We start from the raw sequence: 21,624 nt of genomic DNA on the forward strand, positions 1-21,624 counted from the left end.
TATCTATCTCAATACATCATGTTGTACACCTTGAACATATACAATTTTTATTTGTCAATTAAAACTCAATAAACCTGGGGAGGGAAGCAGATGGAACATCAACAGAAGAAAAAATATGTGAAATGAAAAATTCGCTAGATAGGAAGAGTTAACAGAAATCTCCAGCAATAGATTAAAATAAATTAAAATAAAACAAAAGAAAAAGAAAAGGCAGGGCAATGAAGAGCCCTGGTGATTCAGACACTTGAAAAATTAGGTCCCTCCTCTAGGTATTAAGGAAAAAAATTTAAAAGACCAGCTGAAGTACTGGCCAATGGCAAGGAACAAAGAGTCCAAGTAGTAAACAAAGGAAGCCATTAATACTAACTACAGCCTCATGACCAATTACTAAAATAAGAATCACAGCAGCTATGATTATCTTTTTCTCTCCTTTATTTATAAATTTTCTCTAAATACAGCAATTAATCTTTTTGTTCCTCCATACCTCCTTTTATCTTTATACATGAATTGTTGGTAGTGGTTAACTTTACACTTAAGTTAAAAATATTCAGCTGGAAATTTGAATCCTTAGAACAGTAATTAATATCACATAGTAATCAATACCATGACCACTGCCAAGAGATGGCCAAGATAACTGCTATCATCCCTTTCTGGAAAAAGTGTGAAAGTGACTTCATTTATATTAAGGGGTACTTGGCTTGATTTTCTATACCCCTGAATTAAGAATGGTTTTTATATTTTTAAAGGTTGCAAACAAACAATATGTGATAGAGGTCATGAATAACCATTAAACTCTAAAATGTTTACTATAGAGCCCTTTTTAGAAAAGTATGCTGAACCTCGATTTTCCAGAAGAGTTACTATAATAAAGTTGTTATTATTGCCATATGAAGTTCAAATATTTGTAGAAGTATGTAGATATACCGAGTAGTCAAAGGAGTAGGTGGTAACAAGTATTAAGCTAGTGTCCTCAGCTCCAAATCCACCCTTCTGGACTCGACTCGACTCTAGGTGATGCTGGACTCTAGGTGATGCCGGGCCTAACTGCAAAAAATGTTTTCCTTTGTCAGTGACTAAAGGGACAAGAGCTTTGTTCCTTTCTGTGTTTCCTGTTCACTGTGTGAGCTTGGCCCTTACCCCTCGCAGCAGCAGTTGGTTCCAGTCTCCAGCTTTTATTGACACTGCCAGCACTGGCCTCATTACAACCTCTCAGAGGCACCAGTACTGCAAGCAGTGTCCCCTGCTCCAAGGTCTAAGTCCCAGCTCTGTGGGGCTCTTCCCCCAAGCTTCTGGGTTCTGTTAACTCCAACCACTTCCTTGTGTTACTCCAGTCTTAAAAGAAGCAGCTAACTTTCTGCAATTACACCTGGGTCCATTTGTGCTTTTTCAATTCTTCAACCTCTTTATCTAATTTCTTAACTTACCTCTTTTGAAATAACTACCATAATTTCTGTTTTCCCAAGTGCACCCTGACTGACAAAATCAAGTTTTCAATAAATATTTGGTAAATAAATGAATGCTACGTACCGTATTAAACACTGAAGTTATGGCAACAAGACAGACATGGACCTTTCATGAAATATTTAACTGTAATTACAGTAAGTGCTACAAAGTGCTACAGTCATGGCAATGACCTTAACAAAAGGTTACAAGATCCACTGTATTTAAGTCTAGAATCTGGGATCGAATTACAAGGAGCCTTAGATTTCAGAAAGAATGTTAAAAAATTATGAGCAAAAAAAAGCTACGATAGACCTATACTTTAGAATCATTTATCTAGTAGCAGCCTAGTACTGTCTGACATAAGAAGTTACTAGAGGAAATGTAAGAGAGTACTAGAATAACCGAGGCAGGAAGTACAGAAATGTTGAATGTGGTTATAGTAGGATTAGAATGCATAAAATGAATACAAGAAACATGGAAGAGAGAATCACTAGGATCTTAGTAACTGACTAAATGCAGAAGACCAGTAAATGGTAATTGGGAATCTTTAAGTCCTAATAAATTCAAACAGTGGTAATAGCACAAAACGAAACAGACTATGTAAGAACTAGTTTTCAAAAAGAAGTCTAAAATTTGAGAAGACAGATCAGTGCTAAAGTTATAAATTTGTGAGTTGGCCATAAAAAGGAGAACATATCTATGTGTAAAGTATGATCTTATACAATTCAAAATGAATTACACTATACATACCCCCTGAACTGGTGCTCCAGGGACCATGGCCATATTTGCACGTATTTCTTCTTCATTTAAACTCAGGCCCATGTATTGAGAGAGCTCCGGATACAGTTTAGGATAGAGACCTAATATAAATAAAAGAGTGAATGAATGAAGGAAGGAAGGAAGAAAAAAGCACTGGCAGAATACTAAAAATGAGAACTACTTTTATTATAGGTTTCAATTTGTGTTAAAAAGTTATATTTAAGTTATAAAATCTAGGATGAATTTAAAGCATTAATAGCAATTTGGAAGGGCACCCCCCACCTCTGTAATGACAATTATTAATAGAAATGGAAAACACAGAAAATGTTTAAGGTGAGAGCCATAAAATATGAACACATGTGAACTGAAATAACCTCAGATTTCTAAATACTGAAAAGCAGAAATAATTTATTGAATGAGTTACCAGTAAACAGGGTTATGGAATGATTCTTCTGAACTAATGACAATTAAAAAAAAAAGAAAAACCAAAGCTTTTAAATTTATTTAGTGTCATTATTTTAATAATGCTAACCACATCCAATGAAATCCTAGAAATAGTAATTTGAAAGATTAACATTATTTAACTTATTAGTAGTTATGTATTATTTCCAAAAGCTCCTTTTTACATGGTTTATCTGTGACTTAAAATGAATTTTCTAAAAGAAACATTGTTATAAATGGTTATAAGCCAACATGACAGGCCACAGAAACCTATTCAACACTTATTTTCTATTTTAATTCATATTATTTATGGGCTCTGTACTGAATCCCTCTGAACCTTGAAGAAAAAGGGATGAAAGACAGGATATGGAGACTGAAAAGAGACTTCAGGATTTGGGAAGCTCCCCAAAAAGGAGGTGGGTGGAAATTTCAGAAGGTCCCCTGGCAAAGATAGGGGATGGTACAGAAAGTTCAAGAGCAGCAGCTGGGGCAACTGTAGTTCAAACGTAAGGTTTGTTCATAAATAAATCAGCCATATTAGGGACTTATGAGTCAGGCTAAAATCTATTTTCATTAAGCCATAAAATACATCTTCATATTCACAGTTCACTCTCTTGATTAGCTAAAGAGTTATTTTTTCAAATTAGCTTTTTTTTTCTTATTACTACTAGAGCTTTTCTTGAAATAAACTTTTTTCCTTTTTACTACTAGACATTTCACCATCAATTTTATGCAGTCAAAAAAAATAATCTTAGATTCCTTATTTCAGCAAAAGAAAGCTTAACAAATATTTCTATTCAGAGAATGAAGCCGAAGTATACACTTACTTCCATCTTGAGAGACAGGAGCAGAAGCTTCTGACAAAACTGCTGGGTTGGCAGGATTTGCAGAAAAGGCAGCCTGAGCCTGAAAGGGAACAGAAAATTCTAACAGCACGCTAACAATACTTACCTAAAATTCTTATATAATTTATCAATTAAATCCAATACTTCCAAAAAGAAACTAAAACATTGAAGTTTTATTTAAGAAAGTTTAATTTCAAACACTTCAGGAAGACTGTATTAAATCTGCAAATCAAAAATATGTGACATTCAAAATATTTTTAAAACTATTATATAGAAATCGAGTAACTACCATCCTCCATATCTTATAACCAGTATTTCATAGTGCTACTGCAAACCAATTAATAAATTAATGTATTAAAGATATAATCTAAAATGCATGACAACACATTTTACATTTCCATTACTCTTTTAACAAGTAAAAATATTTTATTTGCGTTAGAAAAAAAGCTCAGCCATATTCATATAAAGTCACATATCAGAAAAACACCTAAAAAAGTAATACTTTAGTATTTACTTAATACACTTATTAATATTTACTCTACCATTTTAGCATGTCCCACTGAAATAATCTACATCTTCATTTCACCAAACATAGCAAAGAATTATAAAACTTTAGAAGTATTACAAACTATGTAAAAAGCATTCTTTATCACTGACATAAAGGGATGATGACACAGTAATGTAATTTGTAACTGTTAAACTTGCCAAGACTACTTTGACAAAGTATGCATTCGTCAAAGCTATTCAGGCTCAAGTGTCCTCTCAGGGATGCCTAAGTTATATTAAGTATCCCACTGATGGAGATACTTTGTCCTTTACAGATAGATCTGACTTTCTGAAATAGCCATATGTCATTTAGAGACAAGTTTGGTATTAAACTGCATAACCAATCTCGAATTATCACTTTTTACTTAATCGGAAATATGTTAATCAATGAAGACCCAATCAACCTAACCCTGAAATCAATGCCAAGAGTAATCCCAGACACTTAGAGACTGAAGCTTAATTTAAATAAGTACAGCTTACAAAATGTTTGAATGGTACTAAACTCATTTGAATGAAAAATGCTCTGATATACTTGTTATTCAATCATTCTTTAATATTTATCATTTTATAATTTGTTAAACATTACACAATGAAATAAAATGCAGCACGAAAACCTTTGTAATTGTAAATAACAATCCACAAATTCAAAGTATGCTGAATTTTCAAAGTTCTTTCACCATCTATCAGTTAAAAGGACCTAGGGGCCACTTGGATTACTTCTTAAATCATCTCAAAGGCAAAAAAATACTGTTCGGCACTAAAAACAAATGAGCTATGAATAGATATGGAGAAAATTTAAATGCATATTACTAAGTGAAAAAAGGCAATCTTAAAAAGATACAATACCGTATGATTCCAACTATATATTTTCGAAAAGGCAAAATTATGGAGACAATAAAAAGATTAGGGGTTGCAGGGGTTGCCGGGAGGGAGGGATGAACAGGTATAACCCAGAGGATTTTTAGGGCAGTGAAACTATTCCATATACTACTACAATGGTATACAGTCATGAATCACATAACATTTTGATCAACGACGGATGGACGGTGGTCCCCTAAGATTATAATGGAGCTGAAATGTTCCTATTGCTAAATGACATCATAGCCACCACAACATAGCAGAGCCAACACATCACTCAAGTGTTTCTGGTGATGCTGGTTTAAACAAACCTACTGCACTGCCAATCATAATAAAAGTACATGCAATTATGCGGAGTACACAATAGTTGATAATGGTAATAAACAATTGTTACTGGTTTATAAATTTACCATATTACACTTTTTACTTTAGAGTGTGCTCTTTCTACTTACTAAAAAAAAAAAAAAAAATTAACTGTAAAATAGCTTTAGTCAGGTCCTTTGAAAGGTATTCCAGGAGGCATTGCTATCATAGGAGATGACAGCTCTGTGAGTGTTACTGCCCCTGAAGAACTTCCAGTGGGACAAGATGTGGAGGAGGAAGACAGTGATTCTTATGATCTTGACCCTGTGTAGGCTTTGGCTAATGTGTATTTTTGTGCCTTAGTTTTAACAAAACAGTTTAAAAAGTAAAAAAAGAAATTAAAAATTTTAAATATAGAAAAAAAGCTTATAGAATAAGGATATAAAGAAAGAAAATATTTTTGTACACATGTACAATGTGTTTGTGTTTTAAGCTGTTATTGTAGAAAAGTCAAAAATTTAAAAATTTAAAGTTTATAAAGTAAAGGAGTTACAGTAAGCTACGGTTATTATTGAAGAACTTTTTAAAATAAATGTAGTGTAGCCCAGATGTACAGTGTTTATAAAGTCTACAGTAATGTACAGTAATGTCCTAGGCCTTCACATTCACTCACCACTCATTCACTTGACTTATCCAGAGCAACTTCCAATCCTGAAACCTCCATTATACAAGTTTACCAATTTTTATATTTTATACTGTATTTTTACTGTACCTTTTCTGTGTTTAGACACGTTTAGATACACAAATACTTATCATTGTGTTATAACTGCCTGTGGTATTCAGTACAGTAACATGCTGCACAGGTTTGCAGCCTAGGAGCAAGAGGCTATATCTTACAGCCTAGGTGTACAGTAGGTTATATCAAACAGATTTTGTGTAAGTATCTCTATGATGTTCATACAATGATGAAACTGCCTAACAATGCATTTCTCAGAACACATCCCTGTCATTAAGCAACACATGACTGCATACGTCATTATACATCTGTCAAAACCTACAAAACATATGATACCAAGCGTGAACTCTACTGTAAACTATGGACTTTGGGTGATAAGATATGCAAAGTACCTACCACTGTGGTGCAGATATTGTGCATGTGTGAAGACAAAGGTTCACGGTACTTTCTGCTCAATTTTGTTGTGAATCTAAAACTGCTCTAAAACATAGCTTATTAATTTAAAATACACCTTTGTATAGTAGCTATTATTTCTTATTCTTTCATTGCTATTGTTCTTATCCAAGGAATGCTGAAGAACATATATATAGAAAGCTCTCTGCAGTTATATAAATTTAATTATGCAATTTGTAGTAAAAATAAAACTAGAGAAGGATGTGACAATAAGGGTTTAAGTACTAAACGCCACTAAATGTAGCTAACTATTTCAAACTTACTTAGAAATCTGAAACTATTAAAAAAAAAGGGGAGGCAGGGGTAGTGCCCCAAGGAACACTGGTTACTGCCAGGGCATGTTGCTTCTGCCATTTACAGAAAGCATGTGGAGAAACATATTTTGTGGAGTCACTTCTGTCAAATTCTGCTCCCAATATTAGGAAAATGATAAGCTCTGATTCTGTATATCACTGTTTCTTAAAAGCTTAATTTGCATAGGTGGAGGCTCCTGTTAGGATTTGGAATAGACAGAAAGGTTCATGATATTGAAAGCCATAGCCTACTGGCCACTGTCGGATAGTTTACAAAAAATTCACTGCTGTAAAATTTAGCTTTGCTGTGGTGCAAAAAGTTAGCAAATGAGAAAATGAACACTACCTTCTTCCCTAACACCTTTTTATGGGGATCACAAGGATAAAAACAAACATAAGTGAGATTCACCTTAGAAAATGAAGCAAAAAAAATAAAGTCCAAGAATTTAATGACAATTAGGAATATTTTTAACACATTAACTGTCATGTTAGTTGTATTTAACTCATGCTAGTTTTGAGCCCAGGACCTCGTGAAGCATATGTAACTCACATGTCTCTTCACCTGGGGAGCTGTGAGAACTATTTTTTAAGTTGCATATAACTCACACATGGAGAACAATAAAAAATAACAAATTTTTTATTATAAATTAGAGAGGATCATTTTGTTTTTGAAGTTTTTATTCTTTTTGTAATAAAACACCATGGCCCCAAGGAAAAAATATTTTTCTAGTGTGGCAATGTGTTAAATCCAGTGGGGAGAGAAAAAACATTTCCCCTTCTTTACTCAATGTTCTATCTCTATTTTCTGCTCTGAACATAAAAGGTCCTTTAATGGAAATATCCATGTAATTTGCTTCTCCTTAAAGAGGTCAGCCTGATGTAGATTGCAGCCCTCTTTATTTTTCAATCCAACATTTGTCACTATCAACTCTTCTGTTGTTTTCAAAATCAAAAGCTTCTGCTCAAAGCTAACTGTGGTTAATTTAATTCCATAAAAAGCTAACAAAAGATAAAAAAGAATAGATTCTTTCAGATCTGTCTGCAAATTCTTATCAGTTAACATACTGATGTCATACTAATGGCTTAATGGTTATTCTGGGAAGCTAAATATTTCAGATAAAAGCTTTTTAAAAAGAAAGAGCACTTGTTCATATGAACTTTGTGGAAATAAAAACCACATGAGAAAAACACTGACAATATTGAAGAAAGAAGTGATAGAACATTTCAAAATGATTGAACAGGCCACTTAAGACTTTGAGGCATCAAAGTCTTGGCAGCCGAACTTTAGATTTCAAAGATTTTATACACCACATTTTAATGTCCATACTGGATCTATAATGGAAAATAGTCCACGTTGTTCATGATTCCCTCTATATAATAATTTGCTCATCCACTGCCACAAGGTTAATACCCCAGCCACATGTATGTTACCAGTATTGCTCTCCTTTTTCCTTCAACCCCAGTAAGGCCAACATTTTGTGTAAAACACCTGTATTCTTAAGGTTGCTTAAGACTTCTTACAAGTCTGTAATAAACTTTTTCTGCTCATTAATCACTTATTAAGAAATTAGGGTAAATTGAGGTCAGGGCCTCAAATAAAATGATTTTTAGGATAATGAGTTTTTGGATTATCTTGTCAAATTAAAAGAATAAACAGCAGCTGCAGAGTTTCTGAGCTTATAAAAGATCAAATTGAAAGCAAACTGTAAACAGATGGGTTCATTACACCCTATAAATTATCTCCAGTTACAGGCCAGGTGCAATGGTTCACACCTGTAATCCCAGCATTTTGGGAGGCTAAGGTAGAAGGACTGCTTGACACCAAGAGTTCGAGACCAGCCTGGACAATATAGCCAGGCTATTTATTTTCTCTATAAAAAAAATTTTAGAAATTAGCCAGGCATGGTGGTGCATGCCTGTAGTCCCAGCTACTCAGGAGGCTAAAGTGGGAAGATAGCTTGAGCCCAGGAATTTAAGGTTGCAGGAGCTACAATCATGCCACTGCACTCCAGCTCAGGAAACAGAGCAAGATCCTGTCTCTTTAAAAAATCTCCTATTGAAAAGATCGTTAAAAATTTCCAAAACAGTCAAATTGATCCCAACCTCACATTTTCTTAAGCAGAAGCCAGAAATGCTATAATCTCTAACACAGTCATTTAAAGAGTAAACAAGTGAAATGCCTGCTGCTCACCTCTAAAAGGAAAGAAATCACTACACTTTCCTTGTGCTTTCACACTACTGCTCTTCTAAAAAAGTAGCATGTGCTCCACCATTTATATAATTTTTAACTTCAAAGAAGAGGCACAAAATTATTTTAAAGACTGGTCATAAGAAAAATTTACCAATTTTACACAAAACTATCACTATCTAAAAAGCTGGAGTATATTTTATCAACTTAAATATGTTCTATGTAATTTAAATTTTAGTCAGAAAATCAAGCCACCTTTAAAGAGTTTAAGTCAAATTTTAAAGAAATAATATCCCAGGCCTATTATAGTTCACAGTGAAATGAAAAAGAATGGATAAGTTTTTCTATAACTTTCGTGTGCAATTAATAAAACTGAAGAAAAGTACAAAAATGAACAAATATACCTGTATTTAGTTTCATGCTTTACTTCACCTATAAGTAGAATTTATGTTACAGTATATTTTTTTAAAGTATTTAAACATACCTGAATTACTTTGTCTACCTTCAAGTCTTCAAGTGATGGATAGAGGGACATTTTTGCAGGGTTTTTCTAAAGAGAAAAAAAAAGTTATATTATTCAAATGTCACTGAAATTTAAATAGTATACATAGCCAGCAACATACACATAGAAATGTACAACTGTTTAACATAATAAGAAACATTAATATTGCAAAACATGTTAAAAAAAAAGAAAGAAACATCTAGGCCATACAAATTAACTTGTATTTAAGAGTTGGCAAACTACCTCTTCCCCTCCTACTTCTACTATTGAACTGTATCCATCACAGATTTTAACCTTCAAGTAAAAATCCCTTCATTTCACAAGTTTAGAAAATCAAATAGAACAGTTGTATGACTTATTCCTAGCTTACACGAGTGCCTGGCAACAAAGACAGGATAAGGAAACTACCCTTAGTACAGTGCTCTTAGGCACTGCAGATACATTTCCTTCTAACAACAAAAACTTAAAAGCAGATCATATGCAGTATCAATACACAAAACCTCTATCACTAAGAAAAATATATATACATATGTGTGTATATAAAATATACAAACTGTTAACAATAGTTTTATCTTCATTAAAGGTAAAAGAATGAGGAATAAAAGGGAAATTTTTACTTCTCATTTTAAAGACTTCTATATTGTTCAATATTTTTTAGTTACTATAGATTGTACTACTTTGAGATGAACACCTGGCACTTCCACTCAACCCAACAAAATAGAATATATGCTAAACTGGTACAGGGTTTAACATAAGATTCTTGAGCCAACTGGTTCTTGAGCAATCTACCTCTATTGCTCCATCTCTCAAAATAGAGCTGAGCCCTTTCAATACTGCTCTGCTGCAGCTGGCATGATGTTAAGCCTTGTCAGTAGAGGCAGCTGGAGGTACACTGGAAGAGGAAGGGGTTTTTCTCTTCCTGGTTCCGATGTGTTCCCATAGCACCTGCTTCTCCAGCATCTTGTGTCCTGCAGGAAGCAGCTTCTCCGGCACCCAGCAGCCCACCCCAGCACTCTGCTGAGCAGCTTTGCAGCAGGCCACCACCAAGGATCTCCCCATAAGCAGCTTTCCCCAACACCCTTCATGTAGCTTTATAGTAAATTCCAAGGTTCAGCACATCAGTGGGAGAATTTCCAGTAAGTTCCACCAGCATAGTCTTGGCAAGTTACTTCTCCACCATCCACTGCCCCCTCTCCAATAAGGCCTGGATCTCAACCACAGGAAGAGGGCAGTCTCTTCCCATGGCACTCTGTGTCAGCCCTGAAATTAGTCACTGCTCTTACTGTATTCTTTCACATTCTTTTTACTTCTTACTAACCAATCTCCATTTCTTCAATCATGTTATAGCTAGTAATTGTTTATATTAAACTTTCATCATTAAAATCACTGTGTAGTTTCTGCCTCCTGGTTGTACAGTGTTATGATAGTTCTTTTCTTAAAAATTATTATTCACATACTATAAAATTCACTCTTTTAAACTATAAAATTAAATGTTTTCAGTATATTCACAGACTTATATGATCACCTCTAATGCCACCTAATCTTAGAATATTTTCATCTTCCCAAAAAGAAACCTCATTCCTCCCTGTTCCACCCTCCCTCCAGCTCAAGGCAACTGCACATAAAACTTCCTGCCTCTGGATTTACCTATTCTGAACATCTAATGTACAATCATATAATATGTGGCCTTCTGTGTTTGGCTTTTTTCATATAGCATAATATTTTCAAGGTTCATCCATGTTGGAGCATGTATTAGTACATTTTGATAGCTGAATATTATCCCATTGTATGTATATACCACAGTATATTTATGCATTCATCAGCTGATGACATTTGGGTTAGTTGAACTTTCTAGCTATTACAAATAATACAGTTAAAATGCTAATGAGGATTTGCATTAGCAAATAATACACAGATTAATATAAGTTTTTGCATACAGACCTTTTCATTCTCTTGGAATACAGCTAAGAGTGCAATTGCTGGGTCGTATGGTAACCTTTAACTTTTGAGGAACTGTCAAACTGGTTCCAAAGTGACTGTACCATTTTGTATTTCCACCAGTACCACCATATCGGGGTTCCAATTTCTCTCTATCCTCAGCAACACTATTATTGGCTGTAGTTCTGATTACAACCACGCTAGTAGGTGTGAAGCAGCATCCCACTGTAGCTTTGATTTGCATTTTCCTAGTGACTGATGGTGCTGATTATCTTTTGATGTGCTTATTGGCCATCTGCATAACTTACTATTAATATATACTTCAATATATCTTCTTCTATCTATAAAGAAATGTCTATTCAAATCCATTGCCCATTTTTTAACTGGATTATTTGTTCTTTTTTGTTGAGTGGTTAAAAGTTCTGCTTATACTCTAGAAATAAGATTCTTAGTTCATTTGGGCTGCAAAAACAAATTATCATTGACTGGGTACCTTACAAACCACAGAGATTCATTTCTCATGGTTCTAGATGCTGGGAAGTCCAACAACAAAGTACCCATAGATTAGGCACCCTGTTGAGGGCCCATTTCCTGTGCCATATATGGCACCTTTTCTCTGTGTCCTCACATGGTGAAAGAGACAAGGCAGTTCTCTGAAGTCTCTTTATAAGGGCACTAATCCTAAAGGCCCCAAAGCCCCACCTTCTAATACCATCCCCTTGGTGATTATAGGATTCAACACATGAATTGGGGGCACAAACAGACCATAGCATAGATCCTGATCAGATATGATTTACAAATACTTTTTTATTCTAGAGATTGTCTTTTTCCTTTTTTTACAGTACCCTTTGCAGCACAAAGTTTTTAATTTTGATAAAGTTGAATCTATATTTCTTCTTGGTTGCTTATGCTTTAGATGTTTTCTTCTAAGAATTTCATATCTTTAACTCTTACATTTAGGTCTTTGATCTATTTAATGTTAATTTTTGTATATGGTATGAGGTAGGATCCCACTTCATTTTGTTCCGTGTGAAAATCATGTTGTACTAGCACCACTTTTTGAAAAGTATATTTTTTTCCATATTGAATTATCTTGACACCCTTGTTAAAAATCAACTGATTACCAATGTATGGATTTATTTCTGGAATCTCAATTATATTCCATGGATCTATATGTCTATTCTTATACTAATACCACACAGTCTTGATTGCTGTACATTTGTTTTGAAATCAGGAAGTGAATTCTCCCACTTTGTTCTTCTTTTTCAAGGGTGTTTTGGCTATTCTGGGTCCCTGTAATTCAATATGAATTTTAGGATCAGTATATCCATTTCTGCAAAATAAGGAGAAAAAAGCAGATGGAAGTTTCATAGGATTTCACTGAATTTGTAGAAGTCTTACACCCATGAATGTGAGATGTCTTTTCATTTATTTAGATCTTCTTTAGGTTCTTTCAATGACTTTTGTTTCTGTTTTCAAGTCTTACACTTCCTTTGTTAAACTGCTTCCTATTTATGCTTTGTGATTCATTTGTTTTCTTAATTTTCAGATTGTTCAATACTAGGGCATAAAAATATAACTGATTTTGTACACTAACCTTGTATCCCTGAACCTTGCTGAACTTGTTATTATTTCTAACAGTTTTTTTTGGTGGGTTCATTAGTAAGTTCCATATATAGGATAAAGTAGTTTGGAAACAGTGAGTTAACAGTACTTTTCCTTTCCACTCTGGGTGCCTTTTAGTTTTGTTTTTTTTTTTTAACGTAGTTGTACACACACACATGCACACACACTCATATATATATATATAAACATGAAATCCACCCTTCAGACAAATTTTTAATAGTATTGATAAACTATATGCATGTTGTGTACGACAGAGTTCTATAATGTTTTCATCTTGGATGACTGAAACTCCACACATACTGAACAACTCCCTATTTCTCCTCCCCACAGTCCCTGGCAATCACTATTTTACTTTCTGCTTCTCCTGATTTGACTACTTTAGATATCTCATCTAAGTGTAATCATGTGAAATTTACCCATCTGTCACTGGATTATGTCACTTAGCAAAATGTCCTTAAGGTTCATTTATATTATAACACACACACAAGGATTTCCTTCAAGATCCTGTTTTCAATTCTTTCGGATAAGCCCCCAGTGTAAAGGGTCCTTTTAATGTGCTATTGAATTTGGTTTGCTAATATTTCGTGGAGGATTTTTGTATCTATGATCATCAGAGATATTGATCTGTAGCTTTTCTTTTCTTACGGTTTGTTTGTCTTTGGTATCAGGGTAATGCTGGCCTCATAAAATTAGTTTTGGAATTGTTCTAATTTTTTGAAAGCGTTTGAGAAGGATTGGTGACAATTCTTTAAAAGTTTGGTAGATTTTTCCAGGGAAGCCATTTGGTTCTGAGTTTTTCTTTGTTGGGAGGATTTTGAATAAAGATTCAATCTTCTTACTATTAATAGTACTGTATAACTACACATCCATTCAGATTTTATACTTCATGATTCAGTTTTGCCAGCCGGTATGTTTCTAAGAATTTATCCACTTCTTCTAGCTTACCCAATTTTTCAGTGTATAACTGTTCATACTAGTCTTGTTTTTATTTCTGTAGCATCAGTTAGAATGTCTCCTTTTCTGATTTTGAGTCTTCTCTTTTGTTTTTAGTCTAAAGTTTGTCAATTTTGTTGATCTTAATTTAAAAAAAACCCTAACTCTTACTATTTTGTTTACTTCAAATCTAATCTTTATTAATTCATTCCTTCTGCTAACTTTGTTCTTAATTTGCTCTTCTTTTTGATTGTTACTCAAGGAATTATATAAAGTTAGCTTGAGATCTTTCTTCTTTTTTAATGGAGGTGCTTACCACTATAAACTTTTCTTCTTACAACAGCTCTCACTACTTTCCCTAAGTTTTGGTGTACTGAGTTTTTGTTTTCATTTGTCTCAAGATATTTTTAAATTTTCCTTTTAATTTCTTTTCTGACCAAAACAAGTATTTAAGAGCATGCTATTTAATTTCCAAATATCTGTGAATTTTCCAGTTTTCCACTGCTACTGATGTCTAGTTTCATTTCCTTGTGGTTGAAAAAGATACCTGATATGACTCCAATATTCCTAAATTTGTTAAGACTTGTTGTGTGACCTAACATGTGATCTATCCACGAGAATGTATGTTCTGTGTGCACTTGAGAACAAAGTGTATTCAGCTGTGCTGGCTGAAATGTTTTGCATATGTTCTTAGGTCCATATGGTCTACAGCATTGTTCAAGTCCTGTTTCCTTATATTACATTCTACCTGAATGTTCTATTATTGAAAATGTGATATTGAAACCTCCTATGATTATGTTGCTATTTCTCACTTTAGTTCTGTCAATATTTCCTTCATATATTTCAGTGATCTGATGTTGGGTGCAAATATATCTATAATTGTTATTTCTTCCACATGAATTGACCCTTTCATCACTATATGATGTCCTTCTTTGTCTCTCATGACAGTTTTTGACTTAAAGTCTATTTTGTCTAATGTAAGTATAGCCACTCCTGCTCTCTCAGTTACCATTTGCAAGGCAATCTTTTCCATTCTTTCATTTGGTTCCATGCTGAGCCAAGGGGAGTATGGTGAATGTGTGGTAGTCTAAAGTCACTGTTAACTTTGTTTTCAATGGACCCCAACCTGGTACCCTACTTGTCACTGCTTATATTCAGGCACAATAGAAACCAGTCCCTTAGGCAGACCTATGAAAAATCTGAATGCCATACGTATGTTTCAGTTTTCTCTTTCTCTCCCCAAGGGAGAAGGCAGGAGTTTGGACTTTGCTCCCACTCATGGCGTGCTAAGCCAGGGTGAGCAAGTGGCATGAATTTTCTTACAAACTTCAATGCAGCTGGTTTAGTGCTGACCTAGGGTGCAGGAGCCTCTTAACTAGATTCTAGACTCCTCATAAAGGCAATTGGTGTGTTTATTGTTGTTGAATTAGTATCTCTGTAGGGAGAAGGAAGGTCTGCACTTCGTATTGCATTTTCTTATTGACGTCATCCGCCTTTTATTTCTTATTCTTGCCTAATTGCTCTCACTGTAACCTCCAGTACAGTGATGAACAGAAGTGGCCTGGTACAGTTCTTAAGGGAAAAACAGGAGCAAGGTTTGTGAATAAAATGCAAATTCTTGAGAAAGCACAATGAAATATGACTTAATTGTATTAATCCAGGAGATCAAAGTTGATTATCTTCTTGGCAAAGGATCAATTTCTTAGCAGCTCTTCCTTTAAACACAAATTTTTACCTCATTTAAACTTTCAACCATTCCATCAATATAAACAAAATGTAAAGCAAGTTGCAATATCAACAACTAAAATGCTCTGGGAAGAGTGTTAGCCAGCTGTCTAGCACTAATTCTAGTTTTGGTTTTGTCACTAGCTATTAATCCCACTGTCCTCATGAATGGGTGAACTTAATGAGTGGTTATCTACATCCCCCACCCCCAAATGGACTTCCAGAAATTTTTAAGATAAGAAATAACACCCCAATTTCACTTTTGTAAAAATCTAGTTCTAGGTTTGCACCAAGTGTGTTGACCTTAACTTTCACCATTTTTCTAAATCACAAAACATGCCTCAATGATCTTCCTGACCCAATTTCATCCAATTTCTTTCCAAGCATTAAAATGCTGTAGGTACAAACTACTCATTATTTGCCACCCAGGTCATGTGCTTTTGTGCCTCCGTATCTTTGCAAAAGGTGCTTTCTCTTCCTGGAATGTCTTTCAAAGACTTTTCCACCTAACAAATTCCTAGTCAGTCTTAAGGCCTAGCTCAAGTGCCACTTCTTCAATGTGGGTGCCTTTGATGACCTCAGTCTGATATTATTTACTCCTCTCAATTCCACAGTTTCACTTTGCCTTATATTATAGCTAGTTTATGTTTATCTCCATTACTTGAGGGCAGGTCCCACATTCAGTTTCTTATTTATACAGCACATTTTAATCTCAAAGATGTCAAATGTTTGTTAAATATAACAGCAAACAAGATATCATTAAACACTTATTGAAAAGATCAGAATATTCTTTAGGCAAGTCTGTAATTTTGAACCTAACAATGTAAAAAGCCTTCCAGAAGAATAATAAATGCCTGCATTATTTTTCCAAAAGGCTCTGTTAGGTCACATATATTATATTTAAATCTCTGACCTAATGCTAAGTGTCAGAAACACTTAGCCCATTTTAAAGAACCACAAAGCTACCCTTAGAAAACCCTTCCAATTATGACTGGAATTTCACAATGACCAGTAATGAGACTTAAGAGGATTCTGGAAATGACTATTACATACATCAGTGTAAGAATTCTCATTTTAACTCACTTACAACTCTTATCTAACACTATTATTGTATCAATTAAACTGCAGAATTATCTTTCTAGGCTTTCCTGCCAACTGAGCAATCAATAAGAAGATATAACACCCACAACTACTCTGCCAGTTTGATAACAACCTTTCTAACCATAACTGCTTTTATCATTGGCCTAATTCCCTGAGAAAAAAATGATGTTGTCTACCTACCGTTTTAACCAGGTTTGCAGCACTCTACACTCTTTGCAACTTCCTTGACTCTCTTCATGCCTCATGAAAGGCCCCTGAACCTAGTGTATCCTCAAACCTTAAAAAATAATCCCCAAATTAGTTTCTATTAAGAGATTTCTCAGGGGTTAGGGTAATTTCAGGACTTTTTCAGAATATCAAAAGACCAAAAAAAAAAAAAATCTATTCTGCCTCAGTATCAAGTTTCCCATTTGTCCCTCAACCCCCTCAGAGCAATATCAGGGTAATATCTTTGGAGTCTTTAAATATGTGCACACGCCAAAGGCCTTCACAATTCAAATACTATGTGTGATATTTTGTAACATCTATTACAGTTAATTTGCTTTCTGGCTGCAAAACACTGATTAATGAAGTAAGAAACGCGATGTTAAAGTTTTCCAAATAATATCATCTGGAATGGCAATACTCATCATTTTCTGATGAGTTACTGACCTCATCCCTTTCCAAACCACCCACTATAACTGGCCTTCCTTAAAAATGATTTGCAACTGTTTAAGTTAAAATAATGTTTATTTGCTTGTTTGAATCTGAGCTACTAAAAAGTATCTTGGGATGATGAAAATTCAAAACTACAAAATCACCGATCTTAAAAACAAAAATACACCGCATGACAGTTGATGAGCAATACCTGAATTCAAAGATGTCCATTTCAGTTATATATACCTTCAAAACCAGGAAAATCTAGAATAATAATTAGGGTTTCTTTTGTTAAAACTGTTATTAAAATTTCTAGTAAAGTTGTGGTTCATTATCTCCTTATTTTCACTTCTGCAAATTATTCATAAAATGACCTAAAAAATATAAAAAATAAAAATAAAAAGTGTCCATTAGACCTGGATGGTAAGCATTCCAGATGGTTCATATATGGTGTTGAGGAATACAATTTGATAAAGTCCTAAAGAGTATTCCAGAACAATGTTTCTCAAACTTGGCTAATCATCAGATCTGAATTACCTGGGGCTTCCTAGTTAAAAATAGCTTCCCAGGCTGACACAGATTTCGTAGAAGAACTCAGGAACTTTTCTTTTTAATAAATATCCAGGGGCTCTGATGATCAGCCAGAAGTATGTCCATATGAAGTCCACTCTAAGTAGAATAATTTCTTCTTACCCACAGGATTCCATTTCTTACCTACTGAACTGGCCAAAATCCAAAGTTTGACAACACTCTGATAAGCAAAGCTTTGAGAAACATTCATAGGTTACTAGCAGGAGTGCAAACTACAATAATTTTCATGGAGAGTGAATTTGCAGTATCTGCCAAAATTAAACATTCAGATACCCTCCAATCCTGCTAAAAATATACTTGCACGGAGGAAGCAATATGTGTAAAAATGTATTCATGGCAGCACTGACTGTACCAGCAAAAGACTGGAAACGGGAAAGTTCCATTTATACTGATACTGAAAGAGCTTCAAAATATCATCACTAACTGGAAAAACAAAAGAACAATGTAGAGCAGTGTATAAAGCATGCTAACATTTGTGTTAAAAGGATGGAGGGATATATTTGTACACTTGCCTGTGTAAATATAAAATATACCTGGATGGATACCTAACAAACCAGAGAGTTGGCTGCCTACCAGAAGGGAATATATTTGGCTGGAGGATGTAGAATAAAGATTTCAGACTGTATCCTTTTCTTACTGTTTAAATTTTGAGCCATGTGACTGCTTATCTACTCAAAAACTAAATATACTTACAAAAAAATGTTGGCAGCATTTGGAAAGAAATTAATAAATGCCAACATAACTATTACTCAATGTATGAAGTATCTTAAAGTTGTTTGGGGGATTTTTTAAAGAATCTCTTGGCATTTACTACCTAAAAAAAGAATCCAAATTTGGCAAAAATCGGAAAAATAATGGTTGTGTCACGCTCACTTTAAGAAACTATTTAAACAGTATATTTACCATTAACAAATTCTTCACCTTTTGTTCATGATTTTTATATTTTAATGCCTAAAACACAAATAAAAATTAATCTGCTAACGTTAAATTTAGATTATAATGTAGTGACTACTAAATCTTTTAAAAGTCACTCTCCTTGCTTACTTTTATTCTGTGCCACAAACCACTGGATCTAAGATATTTCTGTATTATTTAAGGCACAAAAGTTTATGGAACTAAGCTGGTAACAGAGAAAATGAAAAAAAAAATACATTTTTTACTGTTCTTCCTCAACCTCAAATGAGAAAATGAAAAGACTGGACAAATTTGAGTTTTAACTAATCACATACACATTTAAAAAGCAATCTAATTTACAAGTCCTGCAGCAGTTTTTCAATGTAACTTTCTCTTTTTCGTCAATTGTTTTACCTTTCAAACAAGTAGATGCTCAGAGTTTAGTAAAACGAGTATGCTTTCTAAGTAATGTACTTGATGGAAAAAAATAACAGTACATGTGTATGTGGGTAATACACACAGATTAGATAATCTCAGAAACTCTTCAAAAATGGCCACATTAGAAGACTCTGATTCAATAATCCCATCTGCCTTCACTTTCCCATTAATACAAGGAAATCCTGAAATGAAAGCTCTGAGTCACCAGGTCTCGAGGGGCATTTCCTGGTGAACACACCCTACTGGAAACGGTCTGCCCTCGGCTCCAGCTTCTCCAGAAATAAGCGCAGAGCGGACGACCTCTCCCCCCACCCCCTTTCAAAAAAGTCAAGGCTTCGCCCGCTAAACACACACCTCCTTCCCCTTTCCAATTCCGGGACGCTCCCGATTAAGCCAACAAGGAAGGTGATTAAGTACAGCCCCAGAAATGCGGAGACCGGGGAAGAACCGCGGCCGGAGGCTCCTTCTTTCCTCCCCAGCTCAAGATCGTATCGAAGAGGAACAAGGACCGACGGAGACGGCCTGACGGAGTCAGAGCCGCGCGGGGGCTGCCGGCGTCCCCGGGCCCGGCCCCAGGGCTCTCCCGCCCCGACCCCGCCGCAGCCCGGACGGGACAGGACGCCGAGGCCGGGGGGCAGAGCGGGCAGAGCGCGCCGCCGCGCAAACCGCCCCCGCGGCCCAGCTGGGCGCAGGGAGAGGCGCGAACCCCCGGGGAAGAGGCCGTCGCCGCCGCCTCCCCCAAACCGCTGCGGACCCGGACGCTCTCCGCTAAGCGGCCCGGGGACCCCCCACCTCTCACCCGCGCCCGGGACCCGGCACAGGCGTCCGTCCTTCCCCCGGGGACCACTCACCTAGACCGCAGGGACCCGCTCGCCGCCGCCTCCGCCGGTCTCTGGCACCGACCGCCGAGGCCCGAGGGAAGCAGCGCGGCGCGCGCCCGAGGACCGCCCGCGAGGCGCGTCACGACCCCGCCCCCGCCTTCCGCCCGCGCAGGCGCGCGCGCCGGGTCAGGTGGTCCCGTCCCCATGGTGACGGGGCGGTGGGGTGCGGCGGGGGAGATGTGGGTGGGGTCTGGGGGTCCTTCCTGCTACTCCTGGGGTCCGGGACGGTGGGGCAGAGCGTGCTGCCTGCTGTCCCCAAGGTGCGCCGCCCCCGAGTGGCACTGCTCCCCCAAGGTTATGGTCATCACCTTCTCCGCACCCCCGACTTTGTGCCCAGGAGCCGAATGTGTATCTCCGCTCTTGGTCGCTGGGTTCCCATCGCCTCTGACACAAAGAGATCTGGAGAACTCGTGCTCCCCCTTTGGGCAGTTGTCGCCCAGCCTTCCCTCTCCGCCACTGCCGTCCCACTGTCGCTCTCCCCTCGCTGTACCCTCGCACCACAGGCTCTGAAGTGTCCCTCCCACTGCCCCTTCACAGCTGCTGCCCGATTTTTCTGTTAGAAATGTTTTTCTTTGACTTGTATTACCCTCTGTCCGCCTGAGTTAATGTCTGTTGGCTGTTGAAGGTTATGTGTGTGACTGCACGAAAGTAATAGCTGTATCCTAATACCAAAACAGGACAACTCTCGTTCTTAAGGGCTTAGTACGTGCCGGGTATTGTTCGAAGAACGTATATAGTCTTATGTGGTCTTTACATTCAATTTATAAAGTAGATGCAGCATCCCATTACAATGAAATTGAGCCACAGGTTACCTAAGAGTAATTCTAGTTGCCAAGGAATACCACAGAGTCCTTAACAAAATGGCTTATTTCCAGCTAAATTGTTTGATGCCGCAATAATTGAATCTGTGGTAAAACTAATAAAAAATTTGAATATAAAAGAGGGGAGAACTAAATAAAATGAAAACTTCGCCCTCAAGGAGCTTATAGTTTAGCTGATGAAATAGACATTTAAAAATAATTACACAGCAGATGAAGGATACTCAACTTATATACAAAAGTCAATTATTTCCCCATATACTGGCAATAAACAATTGGTATTTGAAATTTAAAACACAATATCACTGGCATCAGCCCCAAAATAAAATGAAATACTTAGGTACAAATCTAATAAAATATGTAAAAGATATTCAAGAAAAACTACAGAGTTCTAATAAAAGAAATCAAAGGAGATCTAAATAAGTCAAAAGATATTCCACCTTCATGTATAGGGAGATTCAATATTGTTGTCAGTTCTTCGCAACTTATTCTATAGATTTGACACAATCTCAATCAAAATCCCATGTTATTTTGTGGATATCAGCAAACGATTCTAAAGTTTATATGGAAAAAACAAAAGACCCAGAAGAGCCAATACAATACCAAAGAAGAGGAACAAAGTCAGTACGTGTCTCAGTTTAGTACCTGTCTTAGTTCAGGCTGCTATAACAAATTA

At 36.1% G+C, this 21,624-nt stretch overlaps 1 protein-coding gene across 4 annotated transcripts in view; it reads right to left on the reverse strand.

Annotated features, from left to right (window-relative positions):
- LOC123644659 (syndecan binding protein) overlaps window positions 1-20,246 on the reverse strand; it is a 31,540-nt gene extending 11,294 nt beyond the window's left edge. For 2 of the 4 annotated variants that reach the window (XM_045560897.1, XM_045560895.1), the window contains exons 1-3: window positions 9,350-9,416; window positions 3,471-3,549; window positions 2,194-2,303 (exon numbers count right to left, since the gene is read on the reverse strand). In XM_045560897.1, coding sequence (XP_045416853.1) covers window positions 2,194-2,303; window positions 3,471-3,549; window positions 9,350-9,400 — 240 coding nt within the window. In that variant the 5' untranslated portion in view covers window positions 9,401-9,416. Of the gene's footprint in view, window positions 1-2,193; window positions 2,304-3,470; window positions 3,550-9,349; window positions 9,417-20,100 lie in introns of those variants that run through there. The other 2 variants (XM_045560894.1, XM_045560896.1) reach the window with 2 other exon arrangements.
- Window positions 20,247-21,624: the final 1,378 nt, after the last annotated feature.

Source organism: Lemur catta, chromosome 9, assembly GCF_020740605.2.
Source record: "Lemur catta isolate mLemCat1 chromosome 9, mLemCat1.pri, whole genome shotgun sequence".
Classification (NCBI taxonomy): Eukaryota; Metazoa; Chordata; class Mammalia; order Primates; family Lemuridae; genus Lemur; species Lemur catta.